The sequence below is a fragment of the Rousettus aegyptiacus genome, unplaced genomic scaffold (genome assembly GCF_014176215.1).
Source record: "Rousettus aegyptiacus isolate mRouAeg1 unplaced genomic scaffold, mRouAeg1.p scaffold_m13_p_2, whole genome shotgun sequence".
Lineage (NCBI taxonomy): Eukaryota > Metazoa > Chordata > Mammalia > Chiroptera > Pteropodidae > Rousettus > Rousettus aegyptiacus.
This window is the reverse complement of record NW_023416295.1, coordinates 11,499,275-11,526,972: the sequence shown is the minus strand read 5'-3', so window position 1 is coordinate 11,526,972 and position 27,698 is coordinate 11,499,275. Positions and strand designations below refer to the sequence as shown.

At 43.6% G+C, this 27,698-nt stretch overlaps 1 protein-coding gene across 4 annotated transcripts in view; it reads left to right on the top strand.

The window, feature by feature from the left end:
- The window catches only part of SGPP2 (sphingosine-1-phosphate phosphatase 2), a 95,610-nt gene that overhangs the window by 22,774 nt on the left and 45,138 nt on the right, over positions 1-27,698 (top strand). For 3 of the 4 annotated variants that reach the window (XM_016156800.2, XM_016156802.2, XM_016156803.2), the window contains exon 2: positions 14,880-15,038. The exons of the other annotated variant lie outside the window; for it this stretch is intronic. In XM_016156800.2, coding sequence (XP_016012286.2) covers positions 14,880-15,038 — 159 coding nt within the window. The remainder of the gene's footprint in view (positions 1-14,879; positions 15,039-27,698) is intronic. 4 annotated transcript variants of the gene reach the window in all.

Genomic DNA, 27,698 nt, shown 5'->3' with positions numbered 1-27,698 from the left:
CAAAGCGAGCGCCCCGATTCGTCTAGCACCCACCGGGCACCATACATAGCTATTGTAATATTATCGACTACATTCCCTATACTGTAATTTAGATCTCTGTGACTGTTTCGTAACTACCAATTTGTACTTCTTAATCTCTCCCCACTTTCTCACCCAGCCCCCCCAAACCTCCTCCCATCTGGCAACCTCCAGTTTGTTCTCTGCATCTGAGAGTCTGGAACACCCAGGCTTCACCCTGGTGCTGTCCGGCCTCTTTTGACAAGGGCGCCAGAGGCCATCCGGCCGTTTCCCAAAGAGCGCCTGCATTTCGTGATCGTTTGGACACTTACCACTAGTTTTCCTCTCTGACAAGGAGGTCCCTTAGGAACCTCCAGAAAGGAGACCTTTCCTACGTCGTGTCTAGTTTGCCAATGCGAATCCGGAAGTTTTCTCTCTGACCTGCCAGCTGTCTCAAGATAAACGGAGAAGAAGCTGGTGGTTTTTTTTCTTTCTCGGAGATAAGGACAAATTCACCTCAGGTAACTCTGGGTGGATGCTGTCTTGTTGCTCACGTCCAGTGTTTTCTCTTTTTTCTTTCTCTGGGGAAGTTTGGAGAGAATGGGCTATAGCAGAGGTCCCCAACCCCCTGAGACTGGTACTGGTCAGTGGCCTGTTTAGGGACAGGGCCGCACAGCAGGAGGTGAGTGGCAGGCCGGTGAGCGAAGTTTCATCTGTATTCACAGCCGCTCCCCAGCGCTGGCATCACTGCCTCAGCTCCACCTCAGATCATCAGGCTTTAGCTTCTCATAGGAGCACCGGTCCCCGCTGGTGCCAAAAAGGTTGGGGGCCACTGAGTTACAGCTCTTGTCCAAGGCAGAAGCCATGATAACTGGGAGAATTTGGGAGAGGGAGGTGGGAGTCCAGGGCTAACATGACTGTAGTTTGTGATAAACTTTAAAGTGGCCTGTTATGAAAGGTTCTCCTGACCCACAGTCGGGAGCCACTGAGGGGTGGAGATGGTTCATTTTGTCTGATCTTGGAAATGATTCCGTTCTCTCTGGTTTATATTTGAATAAGGTCACCTTGGCTGCTCTGTGATACTTGCCAAGATGGATTAAGAAATTATTACTTGCTCTTTGACTAATTAGGCTTCGTTTTTTTTTTCTTTAGTTCAGATATAATTCACGAACCACCCTTTTAAAATGTATAATACAGTGGTTTGAGGTGTATTCTATAATTGTACGATGGTGAAGCTGTGTAGATAGCACATCACTATTTAGTCTTAGGGTTTAGGAATAAATTGCTTTAAATTGCAAAAACAGTGATATAAGAAATCAAAGCATTGACAACAGAGTGAGTAAAAGGAGGCTTGACTAGGACCACTGAGAAAGCATAAAAACTCTCCCGATTCAGCACACTGAGTAGACTTTTGGTGGGGGAGGGAATGAATGTTCTGTGTTCATGCTGTCCAAATTGTTAGCCATTCGTCACATGAGGCTGTTGAGGACTTGAAATGTGGCTCGTACGACTAAGTGGATTTTTTATCTCATTAAATTTAAATAGCCACATATGGCTGCCATATTGGGCAGAGCAGCTGTATGTCAACTTACAAATTCAGTCTTATCTGAGATCCTCTTCCCCATCTCCCCCCACCTCCCCAGTTTCCAAAATGATTGCGATTTTGAAGCATATGCTATACAAATTCTTATATTTAAAGTTAATCCTCACTACAAAGAAAAAGCTGTAGAGTTCCCACAAGGAATCCAGATGACAGGAGTGGGGTGGGGGGCAGGCATAAGGGATGGGGGAGCCTGGTCTGGAAATATATCTGAGTGGGAGGCAGCTTGTTTGGAACCAGGAATGGGGGACATCTGTACATTCACAAGTGGGCAGAAGGAAGTGGTGAGCCTCAGCTTCTCAGCTCGCAGGGAATAAAAGTAATTCCAAAAGCAGAATGTTTTGAGAGGGCGTGAAAATAAAGTTGCTACTTCTGATCAAATTGCGGGTCGTGTGTGATGACAAGAACAAAATCACCTCTTTTAGGATTCTGCCACCAAACCATTAGATACAAAGAATCAAAGAGTCATGAAAGATTCATTAACCTCTTATGGTTAACCTCATTAAGTCCCTCCCCATCTCGAAAGTTCCATTTAAGGTGTTTCTGTTATTTTTCTAAAAGCGTCCAGTAGCTTACTTTTTTTTTTTTTTTCTCAAGGATATGCTTGTCTGTTCTTCAGAATAAGAAAAGTAGCCCAGGAGGAACCTTAAACTTTATTCATGTAAAATAGTCAGCGTCCTTTTAAAATTGTTATTATTGTTCTTTATTCCCTGTTTTGTTCCTCTTTTTCTTTCTTTTTTTTTTTTTTTAAAAAAACTACCATATATGAAACCAAACACAGGTAAGATGCTTATTATCCTGAAGCTTCCTGTACTGTTTCAGAGCAAAAATAAATCCTCGGCATTTATTATGTATGATGTTATGAAAAGATGAGATGGCCCTTAATGAATAATTAATATTTACTATAAAATATGACATGCTAGGGAGAAACCTAAAAATACTCACTTAGTGCTTGACAAACTTAGAGGAAAAAAATAATCGACCTCTAAAGTTTCAAGGTTTTAGAGCAAGTACACAAATGGAGACAGATCTAGAAGACTGGACATCAGCCCTTGCTCTGTGGGGAAGGACATGGCTGGAGTTTTAACTAAGTGAATAAATAAAAGGAGCTTTGATTTCTATCTTTAAGCTGTATTGAGATATAATTCACATATCATGCAGTTCACCTATTTCAGTGGTGTTTAGCATGTTTACAAATTTGTGCACCACAATCAATTTTAGGGAATTTTCATCACGCCCCAAAGAAACCCATGCCCATGAGCAGTCCCGGCTCTTCCCCCCGCCTCCGCCCCTGAACCCCCTTCTGTCTCTGCGCTTGTCTGTTCTTGCTGAGTGTTTTACTCATTTCAAGTAGTTTCCCCTTTCCCGTGTGCATAGGCCCAGAGAGAATAGTAAAATCTAATATATTCGAACGTTTTCTTTGTTTTCTCAATAGATGTAGATTAGTGCTTCTCAAACTTTAATGTGCATGTGAACCCACTGGGGGATCTGGCTCCAAACTCCCAGCGATTCCACAGGTCTGGGGAAGGGCCTGGTCTTCTGAAATTGTAGCAAGGGATGCCGACGCTGCTGGTTTGGGGCCATACTTCAAAGGGCAAAGACATAGGTGACTCCGACGTCATTATTTTAACCATGGCAGCCTCCACTGCTGATGGCGTGCTCAAGGATTTGAGGTTTCAACTGGCTTTGTGGGGCAGGTTCCTGTCATAACATAGAAGGCGGGGGATGGGGGGAGGAGGTGTGTGTGCATCTGTGTGTGTGTGTGTGCATGTGTATGAGTGTGCATGTATATGTATGTGTGTGTGCGTGTGTGTGCCTTTGTGCACGTGCATGAAGCAGAGGGCAGGAGTTTTGCATACGTGGACGTCTGTCTACTATTCTGAAATTAGGGCTGTGAGGACCCCAAACATCCTTTCCCTCTTTTCTGGCCTCAAATCTATGCCCTCCTGACTCATCGTCCTCCTCGTGTTAGTGGGTTGTTTAACTTGGTCTGGTTCCCTTCCTCACGGAGGCTGCAAACCCGTGTTTCTCTGCCATACCAGGGTCATCAGTTCTGGTCACACAGCACTTTCCGGAAATTGTGTTCTGTGAAACAACCGCATCTCCCACACGCTGGCATTTTTAAGGCATTCTCTGTCCTTAGCTACGGGAACCCGGTCCCTGTTGAGGCAGGAGGCATCTGAAACCTGGGGTTCTCGGTGACAGAGCTTGGCTGAAACCCGGAGCTGGAGGGTTCCTTCAGGGTGGGTCGTTGCACAGCCTGTGGCATTCGGTGGCCGGCTGTGCGAGGACTCACTTTCTCTGGGTTTTGTCAAATTGTTTTTGTTCCTGTGGTTTCTTGCTAAATAACTATATCATCAGATCCCACATGGCAGAGCCACGCCGAAAACAGAAAGCACGCTTTCTTCACCGTCTGTCACGGCCCAGGGAGACTCGGAGTGCCCAGCTTTTATCTCAGATATGAAACAGAGCACCTCAGATGGCACAGGCCGGGGTGTGTGCCACCTCTACAAGCACAGTGGAAGAATTGGTTTCCCGGGCATGTCGCAGCCTGTCTGAGGCCTCTCCCTGGACACGTCTGAATCTGTAAAAGTTGAGAAATCACTGGGAAAGGACAAGAAAACTAGCACAGTGGTGGCCGTTTAGACCACATCTCTGATCATGTCGCTTACTGGTCCCACGCTGGCTCCGCGGCTCCCCATGACCCACAGGTTTGACCCGTCCGTACTGAGTAAGGCCTTTGGGACCCTCTCTCGCTGAGTCTCTCTTGTGGACTTGCCACCCAGCACTCCACTCGTAAATACCCCCCGCTCTAGCCATGCGGCTGCCACCCCTCTCCTCACGCGGCTCCCCCGGCTTAGTGCCTCTCTTCCCTGGCTCTTTCGGTCCCAGTTCCAGCCGTCCTCCCCAGGTGGCTCACCTGCCTCCTCTATGATGTTTTTAGAAAATCTTTTTACCTTCGTTCTGCCCTCTGTGTTCTACTCTAACTGGACACTTCTGACATTTTCTCGTTATTTATACTATTTTAAAAAAATACAACGACAACACTGCAAATATAACTGCCATTTATTGAGCACATACTGTAGGTCTGATGCGGCATAATATAGATTATCTAAGTGACTCCCTCTGCAAGGGAGCTGGTGTTATACCCACTGCGCAGGTGAGGATATGCCCATCGCACTGATGAGGCTGTACCTATTGCACAGGTGAGGATGTACCCACGGCACAGGTGATAACTCAGCCACAGCACAGTTAAGGACATACACATTGCACAGGTAAGAACATGCTCACTGCACAAGTGAGGACGCAACCACTTCCCCGGAGTCCCCAGTAGATCTGTCATCAGACCCAAGGCTGATGGATGCCCAGACCCTCTCAGGTTCCCTTATATCCCTTTATCTGAGCAAGTGGTAGCTGCCAATGAAGGGGGCCCTGGGTCACATGCGAACCCCAGGAAAATCTGGTGTCACCTGTTGTGAGATGGATCGTGGGACCCTCCCTCTTCTCAGCACAGCAACTGTCATGGCCACCCCCCGAGTCGGTAGTTCTTCAGCAGTGTGCTCTGTGCTGTGGCCCTCAGGTGGCCTAAAACTGTATCTCTGAAGCTTTTGCAGAATCTGGCAAAGAGACTTCAGGTCCTTGGCAAACGGCGGCGATAGGAACGGAAACTGCAAACAGGTGGTCGCGGGGAGCATTGTTGCTGTGGGTGTCTTGGTGGGTTAAGGTGGAGAGAGGGCCTGGGAACGGCGGCTCCCAGAGCGGGGAGCGGGTCGAGTTTGCCGTCCTGGCCCGCACCAGAATCTTCCTGACAACAGGTGAGCGAGACGGCGGAGCACAGCAAAGGGGGAGCTAAAAACTTAACACAGTCCAGCTTGACCAAACCGTCCTCTAAAATAAGAGTTAGGGGCCTAGGGAAACACTTACAATATCATAAATAATACTTAAAAGGTTAAGATTCAGCGGGATCTCAAAAATACAGGCCAGCACACACATTCTCACTGATGCACAGGATACAGGTCAGAGGAGATATTCAAAGAGATCGAGTCTTAGAGGTGAGAGAATGGGGGGGTTTTACTTTGTTTCCTATCATTTTTGAACTCCCAAATGTTCTCGTACAAAATGTGTTCATCAGGAAAAAACACAATTAAAAAAAAAAAAACGAGCGCTATCAGATCATCAGAAAAAAAACAAGTGATATAAAAAATCCCAAACATTTAACTCAAAAAATTAAAAATGAAAAAAGAACAACCACCAAAAAAATAACATTTGCAAGTACAAAGAAATCGGAGCGTGCCAGCGACAGGCTGGGTGGGGAGCACCATTGTTCTGGCCGAGCCTGGCTTTCTTCGAAGTGTCCTTTTATGTGCGTGCACATAATTTCAAAGCTCTTCCTAAATTTGTTTTTGTGACCAGTGGCTTTAAACTTTCTCAGAGATCTGGGGAGCTGGATTTAAGAAGTGGAGAGGGATAGCGTGAAGTCCCTTTTGCTGCATCCTCCTTGTCCATGCACATACACACGCACTAACACAATAGTCCTGGGTAAAGAAAACCCCAAGCTAAAAATTCTGTGCCCGTTTCACCAAGTAAACAAGAAAGATGGAAGCGGGAACGCCTTCGGATAAACCCTCCTTGGCTTCAGTGGCAGACTGGTCAGACTTCAGTTTTGTTTTTGTCTGATTTTAATGTTTGTTTTTACATCTTTGTACTTAAAAAGATCACCGAGCAGAAAACCTTGTATGTGCCCAAATAGCTTTTTTACATTTCAGTGGCGCCTTTTTAAAAAAAATTTAAACAAATTTTTTTTTTTTTTTACTGAGGTATAATTGACATTAGTTTCAGGTGTACAACATAATAATTCAATATTTGTATATACTGCAAAGTGATCACAGTAAGTCTAGTTAACTTCTGTCATCTTACATATAGACATTTTTTTGTGTGTTGAGAATTTTTATGTTTTACTGTCTTAGCAACTTGCAAATACGCAATATAGTATTATTAATATGGTCACCATGCTGTACATTAATTACATCCCCATGATTTATTTATTTTATGACTGGCGGTTTGTACCTTTTGACCCTCTTTACCCATTTTTTGGTGGTTCCTTTTAAAACTTTAGAAAGTGTGTTTTTGGAGGGAATTAGGAATGGGCAAGTTCATGCTGCCAGCCTCCAACCCTTCCAAGTTCTAAATTCTGAGTGCATACATTGGGCGGGGGCGGGGGTGGTGGGTGGGTGGGTGGGTGCAGAATTCCTGGATCAAAACTAATGAACCCAAGTTGATAAGACTCCTGGAACATCCTCTAGCTCTTCCAAATGTCATTTTGATAAGTTAATATCAGTGAATCAGAAACATCTGCACCAAAAATCCCCCTGAATACACAAGGGCTTAACAATTAAATGGAAGAATGTTTAGCGTAATGTGTTTCAGGTTTTAGCGAATCCAAAATGTTTTGAAAAACAGTTAAGTTCTTAAGACATGTTGAGAATTTAAAGGGCAGCTCATTCTCCCACCCCTTTTAAAAATGGGAACAGTTATTTCTAATCTTCGTACTGACGCCTGTTGCTCTTTATTGTTTGGGGTGGAGATTCTCCTGGAAGATGGAAGTCCACATGTCTGATCCCTGCAAACTGCTGTCCTACCCTTCCCCTAGCCATTCCTAGATTCGCTTGCTAAGCAGAGACCATGTATTTCTGGCAGAATTCTAAAAGTGAAGACAAAGCAGTGTTTGGTCCAATTGTAAGACCCACTCGTAGAGTTAGGTGGAGCGTTGCTGGTGCCGTGGATGTCCATCTTGCAATTTTCTAGAATTTTTGAGACTTTGTAGTACCGGTTCACCCTTTTTGATGGTGCTCATAGGAGAGCTGGCTCTTTAGGAAAAGAAAAAAAAAAGCATCCGATGGTCAGAGGATGAGCTGAAATCTGATGGATTGTCAGGAGGACAACAAAGCTCAAGTGTGGAAAAAGCTACAACAACAACAAAAAACGCCACCGTAAATAAAAGCCACACTGGGGCCAGTCCCCTCCAGCCTCCCTCTTATTCTTGGATACAGACTGTGGGCTCCTGACAAATGCCAACTAAGCAGATGAAAGTGATTAACGTGCAGTTCCCTTTCAAGCTCTTTTATTTGAAGAAGTTGTCCTATTTTATTGACTTTCAGTCTCGCCATCCTGAAATTTTAATCACCCCGGCACTGAGCAGACATCAGTGAGATCACCCAGCTTGTAATTCTATCTGGACTTGAAGATGAAAGAGGAAACCCTTGCACAGTCTCGTTCCTTCTGTGTTCCCCTTCAAGGGACACTGTCAATCTTTCTTAGGCTTCCTCAGTGATTGTCGTTTAATTTTCTTTATTGGTTGCAAAGTCTTGATTCCCTAAACTTAAAAAAAAATAAATAAATAAGAGCAATTAAAAGTGATGGAAGCATATGTGTAAATAGACAAGAATTTAGGAGACCACGTGTCTACCTCACTTTGGAAACAATGTGATTCCACCCCAAATTCAGTTCAGTACCGAAAATTAATATTTCCCAATAAGTTTAAGAAATCAAAATAATAATAATAATAATAATAATAATTAAAGCAGGGCTCTTCCCACTGTTTCTGAGCCCAAAAGTCTTGCCAGAGCAGAGCAAACCATGCTCTTATTTGAAACTTTGCAGTGATTCACATTCCGCTCCCAGCCTAAATCCCAAACCTCGGTCTGATCTCGTTTCAGATCTTAACTTCTCTTATTGATCTCTTTCCCACTCACCGTGTGCCAGCACACAGACCTGGTTCCTGCTTCAAGACCTTTAAGTGTCCTAACCCTAAGGAACCAGCTTATCTCCTTGGAGTGCCCCCCAAAACACAGGCATCGCATTATCCTGCTTTAATACATCCTAGCACTTATTGCTAGAGAACAACATACCTTGCTTGTTGTGAACCTTCCATCACTAAGCAATGAACGAATGCTCTACGTAGAAATGGCCTCCGTTCAGAAAAGATTTGCCATTTTCAATTTTTTTAAAAAAATGTTGGGCATTGCTTGGTTTGTACTGGATGTGTTAACATGCTCTTTGCTGTCTTATAACAGCTTGGAGAGAGTGTTTATTTCACAAATATTCATCTCTTTGGTGTGTAATGGCATGTTTGCCAAAGCCTAGTCTTATGGAGAGGTAGCGGGCCCAAAATCTTGATGCTATAGAATGAGGCATTAAATTCTTTAGATTTGCCCTTTTCAATCTCTAGGCTCTAGATAAGAAATTCTGGCTGAGTATGAGAATCAGAGAGCAAGGTGAAGTTGTTTTAGTCTTGAATCGCCTCTCTTTTGGGACATTCCCCTGACCGTGGAAGGTATTTTTTCTGGGGAGACGCCAGTGTCCATAAATGGCTGTCAGTCTGAAGACCATTGGCTGATACCCCCCTCCTCCCAAAATCCCAATCCCAAGCACATGAAGACATCATTGTCTACTTTGAAAAATGACCCTGGGCAATGTGTGACAATAAGATGACCCTCAGGAGTTGATGAGAATAAGTGTGCAGGTTGAACGTATATCATTGGAGATGTAATTAGCAGTGACCGAGAATGTCCTAGATTAGATTTAAAAATAAGTAAATAACTTCCAGAAACCATTGATCTTAATGGAATACTCTCCTCTTCATTTTCGTGTTTTATTTAAAAAAAAAAAGTGAATTAATATCTTCATTTTAGCAGAGATCATGAAGACAAATGTTCCTGCCTGTAATTGGAGAGCCTTGTTTCCCAGCCAGGATGCTGTCAGCGGTGAAAAAGCCCCTTTTATGTAAATGGAGTTTGTTCTTTCTATGTCGTGATGGTCTGAGAGGCTAGGAATGTTTTTTAAGGTTCATGACCCCTCCTTGACTAATTTTGTATTTGTCATCCAGCAATTAATGCAAACCCTTCTCGAATGAAGGCCGGGGGCCAGAGATGGCTAACTTCTCTCCGTATGATCAGCGGTTGTTGGCTCCAGCTGCCTTTGCAGTGACTCGTCTTACCTGTGGTTTCCCGTAGTACGTGCTGTGGTCAAGGTGCTTGTCTGGGGCTCTTTTTCTGCATTCAGACTATTTTAGGACCCTCCATGGGACTAACTGTTCCCTTCTGGTTTGTCACCGGCCTTTTTACTTGTCACTTCCATCACATGATATAACTCAAACTCCCACTGAGGCTTCCTCTGACGCTGAGGATCAAGTTCGAGAGCCTCACTTTTGTCTTTCAATACCCATCACTGGGGGATCTTTGATCCTTGCTACTCCAAAAGTGGTCTACAGGCCGAAAACAAGGGCAGCACAGGCCTGGCCTGGGAGCTTATTAGAAATCGCAGCCCCGCCCCAGGTGATGTAGTGAACACTACTACATCAAAATCTGCATTTTAACAAGAGCCAGGTGATTTGAATGCACATTAAAATTGAGAAGCACTTTCTAGAATTTACTGCTACCTCACTGCTACCCTCATCATCAGTCGTAGCCAACAGCTGGGTCTTGCTGAGAAGTTTCTCTCCCAGGCACTGAATCGAATGCTTTGTATACGCTGTCAAGAATATGTGATTTAATCTTCCCAACGTCCCTATGTGGGACACAACATCCCTGTGTACTAGTATCATTCACACTTGCAGAAGGGGAAACTGAGGCTCTGGGAGATCAGGTAGTTATTCAGGGAGTAAGTGGTGGAGCAGCCTGGACTGAGTCTGAGACACATTGCCTCTGGAATCCATGTTCCCCGTTACCGAGCTCAGCTCTCGGCCTCCCTCCCCCAACTGGCCTCCTGTTCTGCAGGTCGGTTCACTCTGAACGCACTGGCTTCTTTGTCACCAGCCTCTAAAACCTCCCTAAAGCAAAGCCATTTTGAAGGGGAAGCTGCTGTTTGGTGTGTTCTATAGAAAGAGCTCTGGGTCTTAGTAAGACCCTGTCCCCGATGTGGATGTGGGCTCTCTCAGCCCTCCAGAACCAGCTCTTTCTCCTTCCGGTTAACGAGGACTGCTCAGAGCTGCGGATATTCTCCCAGACGTGAGCTCCTTTCGGCTCTGTTGAGATAGAAGAGTGTCTTAGACTTGACCTTTGGGAAAATACCCACCTCTAGAGCTCCAAGCTGAGAACATGCAGATAAGGAGTAAGACTTTGGTCCAGAGTTTATCAGATCAGTTTATCAGTTTACCGATAACCCTTGTGCTCCTGGCAAAGGTTTAATTGTAGGAAGGTGGTGTGTGAGGACTGGCGGGGACACGGGTCAGTGGTTTTCACACTGATTACTGAACCGTCTGAGGGGGTGTTTCAGAGAAGGGCTGGGAGTTGGAGGTGGCCTGGCCTGAAATAGGGGTTCCATAGGCCCCTCCTCACTTTCAACCAATTAGCACAGACTTTCAACCTTATATCATTGTATATAATAAGCCCCAGGGTAACATTTTATTTAACTGGACTTTCCATACTTAAAATATTCTTTGCATATTAAACAACTGAACCTGTCCTACTCCATTCTTTGCAGCTGAGGCTGCTGACATTCAAAAAGGTGAATTGACTTCCCCAAGGTCACACACTGTGTTGGCTAAAAGCTATTTCTGCTGTTCCTCCTTGGAATGCTCAAAAGCTGGGCCAGCTGCCGAGTCTTCTGGGCGTTCGTGCCTCTGCCATCTGGGTCAGCACGCAGTGCAGCCAGCGGCCCCGCTGACCTGGCCATATTTCCCTTGCACCTGGGACTCCTCGGTGCGTGTTCGGAAAACGAAATGCGTTTCAGGTGGTCGGGGGCAGAGCCGAGTCAAGAGGTCACACATTCCCAGGGTTCTTCCTTCTCCCATGCAGTCTGTGCGGCTCCGTCTCTTTCCTGATATGTTTCTGCCTCGAAGTCAGCCTTGCAGAGAACACGAAGTAGTCTGGTAAGGGCAAAATAAAGCGGCTTGTCTCCCGCCCACGGGTCATGTTACTAAAAACCCCACTTGGAAAATGGGCATCTGAGGAACTTATGACCAAAAGGAGAGAATGGCACAGGGTGGCTGAGGGCGCTTTTTTTTAAAAAAAAAATCTGTGACAACACTGTCATTTCTCAGCTTTCAGGAAAACAAGCCAGCAAATAAATACACGAGTGAGACTAATTGACGACATTTCACAGTTATAATGGACATGTGGGTAATTTTCATCTCATCCCTCGTTTTGACTAGAAACTTCTTGACTTGACTTTGCCACAGATAGGCAGACTAAGAAGCAGTTTCTTTCTAAAAGTACCTGTCCACCCACCTACGTGTTCAATGCCTTCCTGATCTTTTGTCTGAAAAACCAGCTGCTCATCTCTGCCTCGTAAGTCTGTGCCCCAGAGACACGGCCCCAAAGCCTGGGCGATCAGGCCCTCTTGTGCGGCCAGTTCTACAGAAACGTGCTGTAGACGTCTGGGGCTTAGTTTCCCGTCTGTCAGCTCTTCCCCTTCTCTCTGCCATTCGCTTTACCTACCATTTCTATTTCTTTCTGGATGTTAGCTAGAGAGCCTCGCGGCTTCCTCTACCATTTCTATTTCTCACCCTGTTTCCTCTCCCTCTGCTTGTTCCCGGCGGGACCAACACATACGCTGGAACTGACATTCTTATTTCCGAAGAAATATTGAAGTCATGCACACTGACACTTCCAACAAGGGAAACTTAGATTCTTGCTTTGAAAAAGGCAAGTACTTAACTGTTTAGGTACATATGACCCCCAAGAAGTGGGAGGTAACTATTGGCTCTCAAGCCATTTAATCATATGTACAGAGATATTCTCTAAAAAGTCCTTTGAGTATCCTTTACGCATGCTGTTATTTAAAATTTTATCTTTGCTGCTTCTGTTCCTGGAAGATGGAGAAAATATTTAGCTCTTTCCCCCTGCAAAAGAGAATTTCTAAGAGATTATAAAAAGCCTGTCTAAAGGTAATAATTAGTAATGTGTAATGCTAAAGCAATTTACTGTCATCCTGGATGGTCTTTTTAATTATTTTCTGGGATTCAAATATTGAACTTGGTTTTAGGTAAATCTCCAGGGTAGAAAAATGGTTGTCTTGTAGCTGAGCATGTCAATAACCATGAAATGACATGAGAGAGGGGTTTAACCCTTGTCAGTTTGGCAAAAGTTCTTGTAAAGCTTCAGTGTGAAACATTACCAGGTGTACCTTATAGCAGGTTAAAATAACTACTCTTCGTGCTAAAGGAGTTCTTTCCCGGGTTCGCCTCAAGGTCAGGCATGTTGGATGCACATTCGTAAAACGGCTCACAGATTAATGCTCATCTTAAATGAAAGAGGAGTGTGTCACTTATTGTCACCATCCCTGGTTCTTGTTTTGTGAATTTAGCCATAATATGATCTTGGCAGAGAGCTGAAATCGTACACTTCTATTTGATTTGGTTTCCGCATTACCGTTTTTCCTATTTAGTGTGGTTCTATTGCCATTCCCTCTCATATGAATTCACTTAGAAGTGAACTTCATCTCAAAGAGAGATGACCTCGTAGCTTGCAACATGTGCTTACTCCAGACTAGTAACTTTCTCCAGGGCAGTACCATGCATTGCTTGGCTTGAGGCTGAATTCTTGAACTTTCTGTGACCGATTTAGATGAATTCAGATATATCTCTGGAGTCGAGGGCAGTGTCAGCTTACCCCTGAGTCATGGGGCTTTGTAGGGGATGTAGAGAAGCTGGAATAAAATCAGGACTCTCTTAGAGAAAGAGAGGAATGCATACTTGGTAGGCAGCCAACGGTGTCAAGTACAATTATATTCTTGCAATTTCCAAGGTCATCTGTTTTTATTCCTTAAGTATAAAAATACTCTTGGATGTTTTCAAAGCTTTGAACTAATTATTGGTCCTTTAAAAATTCATTCCCCCAAATTATACTCTTTGGCCCCTCTCCCCTCTCCTCGCCCACCCTTTCCACATAAGAGTCCCTTGAAACCTGGTGTCATGCCTGCTTCATCTGAATAGTCTTGATACTCATCATAGGCACAGAATGAATATTTGCAGAATACATACAATATAACTCATTCTCTGAATTCCTCCAGGGTTCAAGGACCTCCGAGTTTTATAAAACAAAACAAAGACCTACAAGAGTCTTGACATTAGTTGCCCAAGTTAGGGGGTGCCTCTTTTCTGCCCCATTTCCAGCCTTTGCATTTCACTTTTATTTTTTTTAAAGTCTATGATGATCATAAAGAGCGTGTTTTATTTTTTAACTCATCACTAATATACCATTACTTGAGGGTGTTTACCATATTTTTTATTAGATTGTCTGCTTATAGTTTTAAGCCTCTTAAGCTTTTTTTTTTTTCTCTGTATACTTCTAGGATAAGAGATAGGGAAAGGATGATAGAAAAGGGCACTTTAGCAGGTTCCGTATGTATTTACCGTGTTTCTTGCAATCACTGGAGTGGGTTGAACTTATTTGTTCCATTTAAAAGATAAAACATTCATCGGCAAGTGATTTTTCTAAAGTCTTTGTATTATCTATTACTGCTGTAATTAATTACCACTGACTTAGTGGCTTAAAACAACCCAGATTTATTCTCTTACGGCTGTAGGGGGGTCAGACGTTCAAATGGTTCTCATTTGGCCTAAATCAAAGCATCAGCTGGCCTACATTCCTTTTGGAGGCTCAAGGGGAGAATCTGTTTCCTTACATTTTCCAGCTCGTAGAGTCTGCCCGCATCCTGTGGCTCGTGGCCCCTTCCTCCATCTTCAAAGCCAAAGCATAGCATCTTCAGATCGCTCTCTGACTCTTGACTTTTCTGCCTCCTTCTTTCATTTTTAAGGATCTTTGTGATTATATTGAGTCAACCAAGATAATATCTCTATCTCAAAATTATTAATTACATATGCAAAGCCCCTTTTGCTCTATAAGGGGGTAACATAGTCACAGCTTCTAAGGATTAGAAAGTGGAACCCTCGGGGGCATTATCTGCCTACCACAGTCGTAGACCCATGTATCACGTCCTAATAGAGTTAACCTTCTGGTTTCTAGCCTTCTGTCTACACAGGAAAAGGGTTTTGGCTCCTTCATGTCTTCCCTGATACTTATTCCTTGGATGTTACTTATTGAATGTTGTGAAGAACTAACATCTTCTGTGACTGTGTGGACAAATGGGGGTTGCTAGGTGGTCGACAACTAGGATCGTAATGATACCGTGATTACGTAATGATACCGTGATTAAGTAATGGGGTGGGGGTGGGGGGAGGCAGTACCTTGGCAAATGAGACCTGTGAGTGTTAGAGATTTTAAAATATGCCCCGTAGCAGCCTGTTCCATGAACTCACAGTCTTCTAACTTTTTTCTTTTAGGCTTATGTACAGAAGTACATCGTGAAGAATTATTTCTACTATTACCTATTCAGATTTTCAGCCGCTTTGGGTCAAGAAGTGTTCTACATCACATTTCTTCCATTCATTTACTGGAATATCGATCCTTATTTATCCAGAAGATTGGTCATCATATGGGTTGTAAGTCTTACTATTACTTATGAATCACTAATACTTCAACAGCTACCTGCTTTGGTATTCAAGTACTTTGAACACATGTTCTTTTTTTTTTTAAAATTAGAGTTGTATTTTTACCTGGTTTACTTTGGAAAAATAACAGAAAAAAATTTAAAAAGCTTTGAACACAATTCGTTTCGTTTGCAAAAGCCATACAAACCTATGGATTTCATGTACTTTGGCTCTGAGAACCCACGAAAGACCATAAAGAGCATCCTCCCGTGAGGCCAATTTTAGTAAAATGGGTTGAAAAACTGAAACTAGAAGCTGTTGACTAATAATTTCAGTTGGTATTAAGAGACTGCTCTATACACATTGGAGAGACAAAAACATATAAGAAGGCAGGGCACTTCCTCTGAGGGCACTTCTGGTGTCATGGGGGCAGCTGGCATCTATGCAAAAACCCAATAGTTATGATTTCTTTTCCTTTTTTCTTTTTTACTTGTAGGGGATGGTGGATATTTGCAAGGCGGCAAACCTCGCTGCCAGCATATGGGCCAGATAGGCCTGGGTTCAAGGGCAGCTCAGCCACTGAATTTGTCTGGGTGCCCTTGTGCTCAGCCTGATCTTCCTCATCTGTAAAGTGGTGTTCATATCTCACATCTCCCAGAGTCGTTGTGCAGACGTTGAGAGGGTGCACGGAGCTCAGGGCCTGGCACGTGGGGGGACTCTACAAGTCACTACTGGAGGGCATGATAATCCATAGTGACTAGATTATGAAGGTGAGGGAGCCTCAAAGATCGACCAAGTATAAGGTCAAAGATTGTTTATCTGGAAGAGGAAGCTTCAGGGACAAGACTGCCCACACGGCTGGTCTCCTAACTCAAGATTCGGCACCAGAAAAAATGTTCAGAAGTGCTTGGTCGTGTGTAAAGGAATTGAGGCTCTGGTGTGGCTCCGCTCTGAGAAGCTGTGCGATCTTAAGCAAGTGGCCGCCCCCCTCTGGGCTTTATTTGTCTCATGTGTAGAACAAGTTAGAGTGGCCTTGATCGGGAGCCATAAACTCAAATGTCCTCAAAGGCAGGGGAGAGAAATAAAACAGTGAAGTCCTGGGTGGGAAGAGGTGGTGAGGGTTGGGGTGGAAGTCAGAATCACGGTGTGACCACAGAGGGCCCTGGGGAGCAGCTGTCCCTCCCTGCTCCACCTGTGACTGCTGTGAGGAAAAATGGGCCAGAGTTGCCAGATCTGTGTTTTGTGGGCAATCCCCCAAGTTTTAAACGTAGGCTTACTTTTAAAAAAACATTATGTGCCAACTGAACGCAGAACACTTGAAATCCAAATACACGAGGCCTGGGTCGAAGCCTCAGGCCTAAACAGCTAAGGCGCCTAGGGCTCATGGTTAGGGTTATTTGGCCTTGAATTCCTCCCATATTTTCTCCTTTTCTCTCTAAAACTACAACCCACTTCTGTCTTTCCCCATGCCTATCTCCTGTCCAGTCCTCTTCCGAAATCTAGCTTCTGTGTCAAAGAATGACCCAAAAATCTGCAAAGGATGTGCATCTTGCGCAGGGGCAGTGTTAGTGCCATTATCACTCGCCCCGTGGGAACCCAGCTTCTCTACCTGCAGAGCGGTGAGGGCCACTGGAGCAGGCGGGGTGTGGGGAGGACAGAGAGGGAGTGGGGAGCATTCATTCCGTCCTTAAGATTTGAAAATACGTGAAAGACCCGCAGTACTTGAATTTCTTCCTGTCATTTATTTTCTGAGATTCAAAAAAAAAAAAAAAAAAACATTCCAACTTTTACGGCGATTGAGTGGGATAAATGATTTTAAGTACCTTTAATAACCTTATAATGTGTATGCTCAGCTCAAGGCCAATTGCTCCTCCCACTGAGGGTGGGAAACTCTTGCTGAGGGGCCAGTAAGACCTTGAGACCTGATGGGAGGCAGTGGTGGGGGGACTCACGCTCTGGTCGTCCTTCTTGGTTGTTATTTTCTGCTTTGGAGTCGTCATTTCGGAGTGCTCGAAGGATTTCGTTTGAGGTAGAGTGATCCATCTTTGTCAGACAGTGAGCAAACACAATCGTTGCCCCAGTCAAAGGAAAGCGCGGCCGTCGAGTATGCCATTTGACCTGAGTTTTGGTGACATGTGACTTGGTTTTACAAATGAGTCCAGAAGGCTCCCACAGTGAGAGCTGCATGTTCCGTGCGGTCAGCCGTCTCTGTAAGGCAGTGGGTGCTCTCCTCGCAGGCCCCTGTAGAGGAGTGGAGGCCATAGGCCTGGAGGGGGAGGGGAGATAAATCTTGAGAGTGAGATAGAGAGACGGAAGTTGAGAGAGGTTGAGGGGGTGAGAGGGAGAGGTTGAGAGGAGGTGTTGATAGAGAAAAGTTGAGAGAGAAAGAAGCCTTTAAAAGGAAGGGAGGTGCTCTGCCCTACAGAGATGACCATGAGAGGTGCTTGGTTTGGCTCCTGCATTGAAGGTAGACAAAGAGAAGGGAAATTCCTGGAGGCGTTGGACTTGGAAGGGCAGCAGGTGGTGGAGCAGGGCAAAGTTCCTCTCAGCGCCCTGCTGAGGCAACCTCTCTCCTGAGTTAGCTGCCTCCTCAAGGGGTGAGGATTGAGAAATGTTAATTGGAGAAGAGGTAGAGCTTGAAGTCTCGTAACTTTAAACATCTTATCGCACCTGAAATTCTTTGGAAGGCACTTGCATTCAGCAGTGCCATTCCTCTTGTCAAATTTTATATTAATTTGACAGTTGTCATTAGATGAAGTCCCAACAGGTTTTATTGATTTTAAAAATCAATTGTTATATTAGGGGTGACTCATACTATCTGAAGCTGCTCATCAGAATTTATGGTTCTATTAACTGCTTTCTCATCACAATCATAATTGTTCCTCCCCTTCATTGTACATCTTTTATTGGCATCTTGTTATCTTTTTTCTCATCTTATTCGATCTAATAATAGTGGGTTAGCATTATTGTCATCATTTTATAAATGGGACAGTAATACTTAAATAATAATGGGCCATATCAAATGTTGAGCCCTCGGTAAATAAGCCATGCACTGTAATAGTGCTTTATATATTTTACCTCATTTAATCCTGCCAGCAATTTCGACAAGTGGTTACTGCCAGCCTACTTTATAGATTAGGAAACTGACAGGTAGAAAGATTAAATGATTTGCCCAGGATCACATCTGATAAAGAGGCAAAGTGGATGTGATCCCATCCCCTGAAGGCCTTCTGTGCTCGAGAGGGCCGCCATTGTTGTTTCTTAGAAGAACACAGCTAAATGACGTGAATTCACTGCTGAATTTTTAAGAAACGTTAAAGCTAAGTCTTCAAGCATTGAAATAATTTGCCAACATTCTCTTCTATTGCATATTTCTTAATGATTGCATTTCAAGTATGCCTGTATATCATGTTATAACTCTATATTCTGTCACACAAAAGATGTCTTGACAAGTCACAGGTATTTTATCCCAGAAAATTTAGATAAACTTTTGTTAAATTAGCTCTGAAAGACATCAATCAAGTCATTATTGCCCTCTTCGGTCACTTAGCAAGGTTTTTAACCTGTCATTGGATTCAACAGAACATTTGACATTAGGACAGAAAAGGCAGTGAATGGGTTATCTAAGTAGATGCTCATGAAAAGATACTGTAGATAGTTCTTCAGAATGAGGCACTGTCCAACTGAGTGACTGTCTGATCTCTTGGGGTTCCATTTTGGCATGGCGACAGCCCCACCAAAAAACAAAACAAAGGTTTTAAAATAGTATTGCCAGGTCTTAAAAAGGTTGGAGTCAATTTCATTAAAACTTCATGGTGTTCAGCTTTGTAACATGAGGCAAAATTCTCACTTTTTGCTAAATAAAGTTCTCCATTTCTTTTGTTAATAGCAATGCAAATATTGGTACCTCAATTGATCCTCGACAGACACATTTTCTCCGTTTTCATGACATTTTACTTATTTATATTCTGCCTCTTTTTACAGATATTTCGTGGCATTCAAGATGGGAGGTTCGAAAAAAGGGGAAAAGTAGATGAAATCAAAATTAGGAGGAATAAAAGTAGAATAGGATATTAAGATCTAGTCCAAAGTTCAGTGTGGCTTACTGATTCAAAGTTGAGGCCACAAATTTTGCTTTGAACTTTGATCAAACCGAAATGAAATTACATTATCCACTGGGAAATAAGAGACACATTTGTAAGAGAGGAAACCTTGTCCTGTCACATAGGATTAAGAAAAGCATTATGGCCAGTGACGCATATTGCTACATGATTTTCTTAGAAATATTGCTTGGTTTTAGTCCCCCTCCCTTGTGTGAGAGTACTCATTTTTATGCTTCCTTATGAGCTTTGCGTGTGGTCATTTTTTTTTTTAAATCATTGCTAATTTAAATGATGAAAAATGGCATCTCGGTTCATTTTCATTTCGCATATTTTTAGTGTGGATGAAAATATTTTCAGATTTTTATTAGCCATGTGTATTATCTCTTTTGTGAAGTATTTGCCTTTTGAGTATTTTTAATTTTTAAGTTGATTTCCACCAATTGTTAATGCACAATGATACTGAGTGATTGATTTTCTGTGTCTCAGAGGAAATATGTCTTTATAGATAAGATTTTTAGAAGTTTGAAGCTTTGAGAAATGGTATATGGCTTTTTAGTATCATCAATAGTGACCTAAAAAAGTCCTTTGAAATTGAATTTTAATGCTTATATGTTGTATGATCACTTTAGGGAGGCACAGACCTCACCATTCCCTATTGTCTTACTCTTTGTGACCTCCTTAGTTCTTTTAAGGTATTTGAATTTAGGACTCATGTCTTCAGGCATTTAATCTTTCTGGCCTGGTTCCCTGATAATAAAATAGTTTACTGACCAGGCCTTAGAAACCCTGATTCATGCCGCCTAAACTCCAATAAGGTTAAAATTTGTCTTTGAGTTTTTCCTTGCCTTTTTCCCCCACTTAAAAAAAAAAAAAAATTACCTAACATCAAAAGATATATTCTCCAGCATCCTAACCTATGTATGGTTACCGTAAAGTAATTGTTATCATATCCAAACTGTTCCAACAGTTTTTCTGATTGACTTGAAGCCCTGGGTTGCTTTTGAGAGTTTCCAGGTAGGGTTAATCTCTCTTCTAATAATTTATGCCTTTTGATGATCTTCCTGACTAGAAGCAAGGAGTGTCCACGGGCAGGAGGCTGGGGGTGGGGGCCGGGGTGGAGGGTGTTCTGCTTCCACCTCTGTCTGCAGCCTTGAGGTTTGGTCAGAAGTTTGTTTCCTGTAACACCATGAAAGGAACACAGGGCTGATGTTTTTAGTAGTGTTTTTTTTTTTTTTTTGCTTCCCAGAAAATGAGACCAGTCAAACCAGCTCGGGAAGGGAGGATCTGGTGTAAGCGTATGCAGAACCCCGTAGAAACCAGAACCTCACAGGAGCCGGTGAACAGCTCAGGCGTCTGCGGCAATGAGGCCGTCACACTCCACATATCTGCTTCAGTGCCTCCTGTTGCCAGCTGGTCACTTGCCAGCTATCTTTTAGTTCATATTTTCAAGACGGTCTGACCCAGCTCATTGAGTAATATGACTGCATCCAGCTTGGGCCTGTGTATGCACGGGCTGCTCTTGGTCTAAACAGCTGTGTTGTGGGTGGGGAGAGAGACAGTTCACTGGGGCACAGAGGCATAGGCCGGGTCGGAATATCAAGAGATTTGGATTATAGTGCTAGCTGTGAACTTTGCCCTAGACATTTCATGATTCTGGCCTTCATTGTCCCTAGCTTTAAAATGAAAGGACCCAGCTAGAGCATCCTTGAGGCTTGTCACATGGTCGTGAGCCTTTGGATATGGTCGTTATGTGACACTTGAAAGAGGTCCGTCCATGGCAGGGAGTAAGAGACAAAAAGCAAAATTTGGGCAGGATAACAAAAAATATATATAAATGAAATAGAAGGCGTGTCATCTTTTTTTGCGGACTGACTGCCGATGTGGCTGTACTTCTTTAGTCTTGTGAATCCCCTCAATATTAGACAGTGTATTTGAAATGCATATTCAATCCATCGTTAAATAATTGTTAGGTTGTTTGCTGTTTTGAATTAATAAACCAGATCAGAGGATTGCTTTAAAAGAAAATGCTTAATTGCTTGGCGAGTATAAATTCCACTTTTTTGCACAAAATCCTGGAGGTAAGGAAGCCATAAGGGCAGAAGATTTCTTTTGGCAGGTCCTTCTGTTCATACCCTTCCAAGTCAAATTAACTGCTTTTGGAAAGCTCAGGCTGAAAATGACGGATGTCACATCCCTCACGTTCCGATTGTTGACAACCAGCTAGCTGATAACTATCATACAACACAGACCCCTAAAATTTACATTTAAACTGTGCCTACCATCTAGATAGTGTCTAATTGCAACAGAGTGTAGGGCATTATTTTATGAAACATCCTCATCAGTTTGTTAAGAAGCGACCTTTGTTATAATATGTCAAAATGCAGTGGTGTCTCTGGATGTGGGCAGGCTGCCCGGTAAGGGAAGAGAGGAAGCAGCCTTCCCCATCATCCTCGCAATTCACGGCCCCTAGACTGGGGTCAATTTTAGTGCCAAAAGATGCCTTTAAATGTGATTATCTCCTAATCCTCTGTTTAAAACACTACCACCGCTCACTTCAAAAGATTGCCCTGCTTGTTAAATTGGTTCTTGCTTGAGATTAATGAGTCTTGAAAAGTATTCAACAATGGCCAGATTGTAACCCTCGCTGGCTTGCATTGAACGGAACAGAATTAGGCGTCAGAGATTCTGCCCAGTGCCTCTGAAGTAGAATCTTGTAATTTAGCCTTAGTTAAATATTAAGTAAATGTCTCTAGGGGGTGTGTTGTGCAAACTGTATTGGTTTGGTTTTGAAGCACAATAAAGAAATCTTTTGAGTTTAGTATAGGTTTAAAAAAAAAAAAACCTTTAAACTGGACTCCTATGGTGAAATAGATAGATTTGTATCTCTTTAATTATCACCATCATTACCCCAAAAATGGTTTTCTACTGTCTTTTATGATGATGACTGGACACTGTACCCACATTTGTTTAAAACTCTCTTGCAATGCCCCCCCACACACAACACACACACTACTACTACTACTACTGGTGCTGCTCCCAACCCTCTAGGACCGCCATGATGGTTTTTGGTTTGGTGTTGGTTTGGTTTTGATTGGGCAGAATTGTAATCCTCACAGAGAGAAAGCATCACCCTCCGCCTCCCCGTACCCCCCCAGGCATCTCCGAATTTACCTCCTGAATGTGTGATTATTTTTACGTTTACCTGGTTGTCACATTGAAACACCAGGGCCTGGAGGCAAGATGTCTCTAAGGATGAAATTAGATTGAATCTGCTAAAATGATGCAAAAAAAAAAAAAAAAAAAGTAAACATTTCATGCAGACTTTGGATGTGCGGTTTGTCTTTCTCCTCTCCCTTCAGTCGTATTGTAGCTTTTAATGTCTTTTCAAGAAAAGTAAATAGCATTTGCAAGGTCACATCCAGACCCGAGACCAAGGACCATCCTGGCAGGTCAGAGCGTAAGAACTCAGCTGGAGTCAGGCTGCCAGGTGGGATTGGAGCTGCTCTCCCCCCACTGCCTCCAGGCCGGTCAGGTCCCTGGGGATCCTTACCATGCACCCTCCTGGACTGAACTTTGTCCCGGATTCTCTCCCATTCATCTATAAAACAAAAGAGAATGAGCTAATCATAGGCCAGTTTCATTATTCAGATGAAATTCTCAGATAAAACCTTAACAACTCTTTCTTTTTTTTTTTTTAACCAATCAATTCCACTTGCAACCGAGGCTTCATTCTTGCATAGATGCCGTTCTCCTAGCAGCTGGGTCCTGAGCCGCCTCCACAAGCCAGGTGCTTTACATAGGGAAGCCCGTTTCACAGATGAGAAAACTGAAACCCAAAGTATTGAAGGGACTCACCCAAGGGGATACATCCAGTGAGTAGCTCAGGTAGTGTTCGCACCTGGCTCTCTATCTCCCAATGCCATCTGTTCCTTTCTACTGTACCGTCTTGCTTCAAATGGCTAAAGTCTACCTCCCCTTCCCCCCCATCCAATTATTCAGAAATGCGCTTGGCCTCTTTGGTTGGAAAGGCTCTACATATCATCACAGTCTTATTCGCCAGTGTCCTATATGGCCGGCAGCCACGAGTCACAGATTTCTCTGTCCAATTCTCTGCACTGTGGTCCCTGTTGAGTTCCCCCACCCCAGTTGTCAGACTTCATGTCCCGGACTTTTTACACTTCCCCAGAAGGCCAGGGCATCCCAGGGACCTAGGAGGGTGGAGAAGGACTTCGGTGCCTTTGTCTCAGGACTGGAGGCCTGAAGAGAACTGCCTGCTAATCCCGGGGCCTTGTCATGCTGAGGCCCGCGGCCCTACTTCCTATCCTATTTTGCAAAGCAGCCAAGTGGAAAAGAAGGAGCGAGGATGTGAGTGGCCCATTGTCCCATTAGGAGGTGGGGATTTGACCCGAGGGGGCCTATTCTTGCCTGAGGAGACAGAACCTCCTGGGGAAGGCTTGGCATTTTTCTTGTCAATGTGCCTGGTCCTCCCCAGGCTTCTCGCCAAGGGGTGTCTTCATCTGTCCTCCTCACGTGCCCGTCCAGCCCTCCTGCGTGAGGGGTGAGGAGCCTCACATTCCTCAGCGGCTCTCATGTAGCTTTTGGGGATTGGGAAATGTCCCCTGTTATGGGAAGGGGAAGGAAAGTCTTTCATCTGTGAAGTGCTTTTCCAGTTTACAGCTGGAGAGACCATACTTTATTCCGGCCTCTGGAATCTTCTGGAAGTTTGAGAGCTACTAGTCTTAATTAGACCAACCTAGTCTTGTTAATTTAATGGCTGTCATCTCTCTTCTTGTCTCTCTTTTTTTTTTTTTTGGCAGTAGTGCTGAGGCTTCCCCAGAGGAGCCTTTTGTAGCTTCTCCTCCCCAGTGCAGATGACATGGGACACCCTCTTTAACGAGAGGCCCTGCCCCCAGATACCAGCTGTGACCATTCCTTCCCTTCCGGGCCCAGCCGCCACCAGACACCAGACCCTTTTGGCCCAGTGGCCTCACCTGGGCATGCACAGCGGCCATGGGGTCTGCACGATGGCCGCGGGCCCTACATTTCCTTTGGGGAAGTTGGGCCTCAGCCATCTTAGGGTTAAACTGGGAAACTGAGACTTCCTGCCTCGACTCTGACTACCAGAGTACCAGCCCTCTCCCTCCGGGCTTCTGGCCTCCCACAGCCGTGCCGGCCGTCTGCAGGTGTCTGAGGCCCAGCCGTGGCCCTGGTGTGTTGTCCTTGCTGGGCCGAGTCCAGCTCGGTGCTGTTAGTACGTTGCCTGTGAGGCGGAGTGAAGGGTCCTAGACTCAGGGCTATGGACATTTGTAAGGCGAGGAAACGACGCGAGGAGGCCAGCCCAGCTGACGTAGCCAGTAGGGAGCAGAGTCAGGATTTGAACCCGTGACTCGTCCTAGACGCCTGGCCATGAACCACTGCCTTCTGCACTAGCCTTTTCCCATTATTATGTTAAATATACCTTGGCTTTTTTTTTGTGTATTAATGTCTCATATTTGTCTCATTTTCTATTTTACAAGCAGTGAACCACATTAGTATACAATTGAAAAAGTAAGATGTTCCCTAAACCTAATTTATTGATTTGAGGGTAATTCACTATTCCCATCTGTTTATCTATCATCTATGCAATGTTCGATCGCAGCTTACCCTTTATATGCTCCTTGGTGATGAACGGTTTGAGGAATGGGATTGGGATACTCATGAATCTTCTCGGCTACAAGGAAACATTGAATCAAAGGATGATTTGTTTGCCTTAAGAGATTTAGGAGATTTGGATTCTAAGCCAAGTGAAAAGTGTGCCACCTCTGTTTATTTTACATAGCATGTGTTTCAGTAGTAACATAATAGAGTGAGAAGCCTTCTGAGGGGCGTGGCCGGGCTGGATGGCTCTGAGCTTACGGGCTGTACAGGGCTGTACACGTGTGCAGTCAGTTATAGTCCAAAGTTTACTGATAACTAGCCAAATGGTATTTACCTCTGCACCTCAATTTGAAATCTGTGAAATGCAGAGTTAAACAAAATGATTACAGGGCCCTTCTTATTCTGAAAGTTTTACGATGGTAAAAACATTGATGCATTTTTTAGGATATTTAGCCTTTTTAATAGTATGTTCTGGCCGTAGCAATACATCTGGCCCTATGAAACTTCTCTGGAGTGACCTCCCTGCCAGCACACACACACCTCGACCTGGTTGGCTCCTATCAGCTTTTGGGGGGTCTTGAGAAGCAACAGTTAGTGGTTCTTAGGAAAAGGGTGCTTTGGGAGATAGTTGGACCCACCCCAGGATCTGAATCACTAGGAGTCACACTTGGCCTTGAAAATGCAAGCCAGGGGATAGAGGGACTCGATGAGCTTTCAGGATTCTCCTACTGCAGGCACATAGCAGTGGCAAACATGATGCCCACAAATCTTCCTCTGAGCTCTCATGTACATGCGGGTTTGTGTGCGTGTGTGTGTGTGTGTGTACTTATAAATTCATTGTTTGCATTACATATGCTCAGCTTTAACTAGAAAAAGATGTTATGTTTTTGTTCCTTTTAAAATTGACTTTCTTCTGGCATTCGCAGGCACTGAAATCAGAAGAGAAAAAAAAGTCTTGTTCAATTTGAAAATGTTTTTCAAATACATAGCTATTTGACTCTAAGGGATGGGAAACAGCATTCTGACAGTTTTTCCAAAAGCTCTAACTTGGAAATTAGCAAGTATGGGCAGCAGTAAACATGCTTCCTTTTAAACTAACACTGGTAAACAAATAAAGCCTAACTGAGTGAAATAAGAAAGCTGATTTCCTTAGTTAGGCCATAGAAGGCTCAGTCAAAGGAGAAAATTAAACTCTGGAGTTAGTATTCACTCCACAATCAATGCCACACCTGTATCCAGGCTGCAAGTAGAATGTGAGCCCATCCCAGCCGACCCAACCCCATCCGCATGAAGGCTTCTCAAACCTGGGCTATGTGAAATACAGGTTGAATAGTTTTCAGTGCTTGTCTACATAATTGGGAAAAATATTTAGCTAGAAAGAATGGACACAGGGGAATAGTCTGAAAGTCTCCATTTTTCTCTAGCCAACAAAGACCACAACATGGCTATTTAATTAGAATTCATTTTTTTAAAAAATGGCGGCTCACTCACTTGGTTAAGCATTCCAGACATGCTAAAGTACTTTGAGGCTTTTGCCTGTTGGGGGCTGAATAAAGAAATTTAAACCTAGATTTGTACTGAAGAAAGCTTTTAGAACATAGGAGACTGAGTTTTATGCCTTTTTTTTTTTTTTTTTTTTTTTTTTTTTAAGGCTCCTAATCTACAAAGAACATTTGACTATTTGCCTTAGGGGGCAATCAAAAGGGTGTGTCTTTGACACTGAAAGGATTAAAGCATTAAAACTCTGCCAAGAGCCTGAGTTTCAGAGAACCAGGTGCCTGTCTTATTTAAAGCATTATAGTTGCCTAACAGGATGGTTAGGATTAAAATATAAAGAGTTGTACACAGGACGGCCTCTGGTTCAGGAAATATGCTTGGTAAATGGAACAGAGGTTTGTGATGGAAATTCTCCTAGAAAACTGTTGGTGAATGAACACCCGAATAAAAACACAGGCGATGTTAAATATTCTTTTGAGGTCCCCTAGACATTTAACGTTTGCAACCTAAAATTCTGAGATGATGTGAAACACTAGATGTCGATACAAGCGAGGAAAAAAAGCGTAGTAATCTTTTGACGGCATCTCCTAAGACATCTTCTGAATCTTGTGTTTTTGCAGATACATCAAGCTTAGGTCTCCACTGTAGTTTTTCATTTGGGCAGGGGGGTCTTATAACCGTGAACATAATTCATTAGTCATTACTACCAGCATCTTGTTCCTAAACTATGTCTAGACACACGGTAACACAGTCTTAAAAAAAAAAAAAAATAGAAGAAGATTAAAATGTTCTTGTCTTTCAAGATGCTGAGCTTGTCCTGGAGTGTAATTGGTCTCATGTCAGCTCATCACCTCTGCTCTGAAAACAGCTAGGCATAAACAGACTCTGTAGAAATAGGTTCTGTAGCATTTCTGTATTTAAAATATGATGTCAGGAGCATGTAAGTAGGAAAAAAATATGTTCCATGAGTCATTATTTGTAAAAATGTTTTTTAAAAAGATGCATACAACTCCACAGATGGCATAGCACCTCAAATATATTCTTACCTCAATCCAACATCAGTTTCGTAAGATATTCATACCTACGTTTACACAAGATGAAACTCCGAATGAGATACTAATAACGCCCAGATCTCGTTCTCAGTCTAGCTCTCGTCTCTGTGATACTGCATCAGGCCTGAAAGGCTCTCTGTGGGACAAGTGAAGAGTGTTTGGAAAGGGCCGAGCAGACTAGATCGTAGGTGGAAGAGGTAGAGACAATATTCACAGATGGGAAAATGCACCCCTAATGAAAGTTCACGAATGCTGACCTTAAAAATAGTTATTTTACCAGCAAAAATGAGTTGAGTCAGGAAGAGCAGAGAATTGTCCTTCAGGACATGCAAACTGTGGCGAAGCCATGGGCAAGTCCTGAGAACGAGGAGGATTGTTCTTTT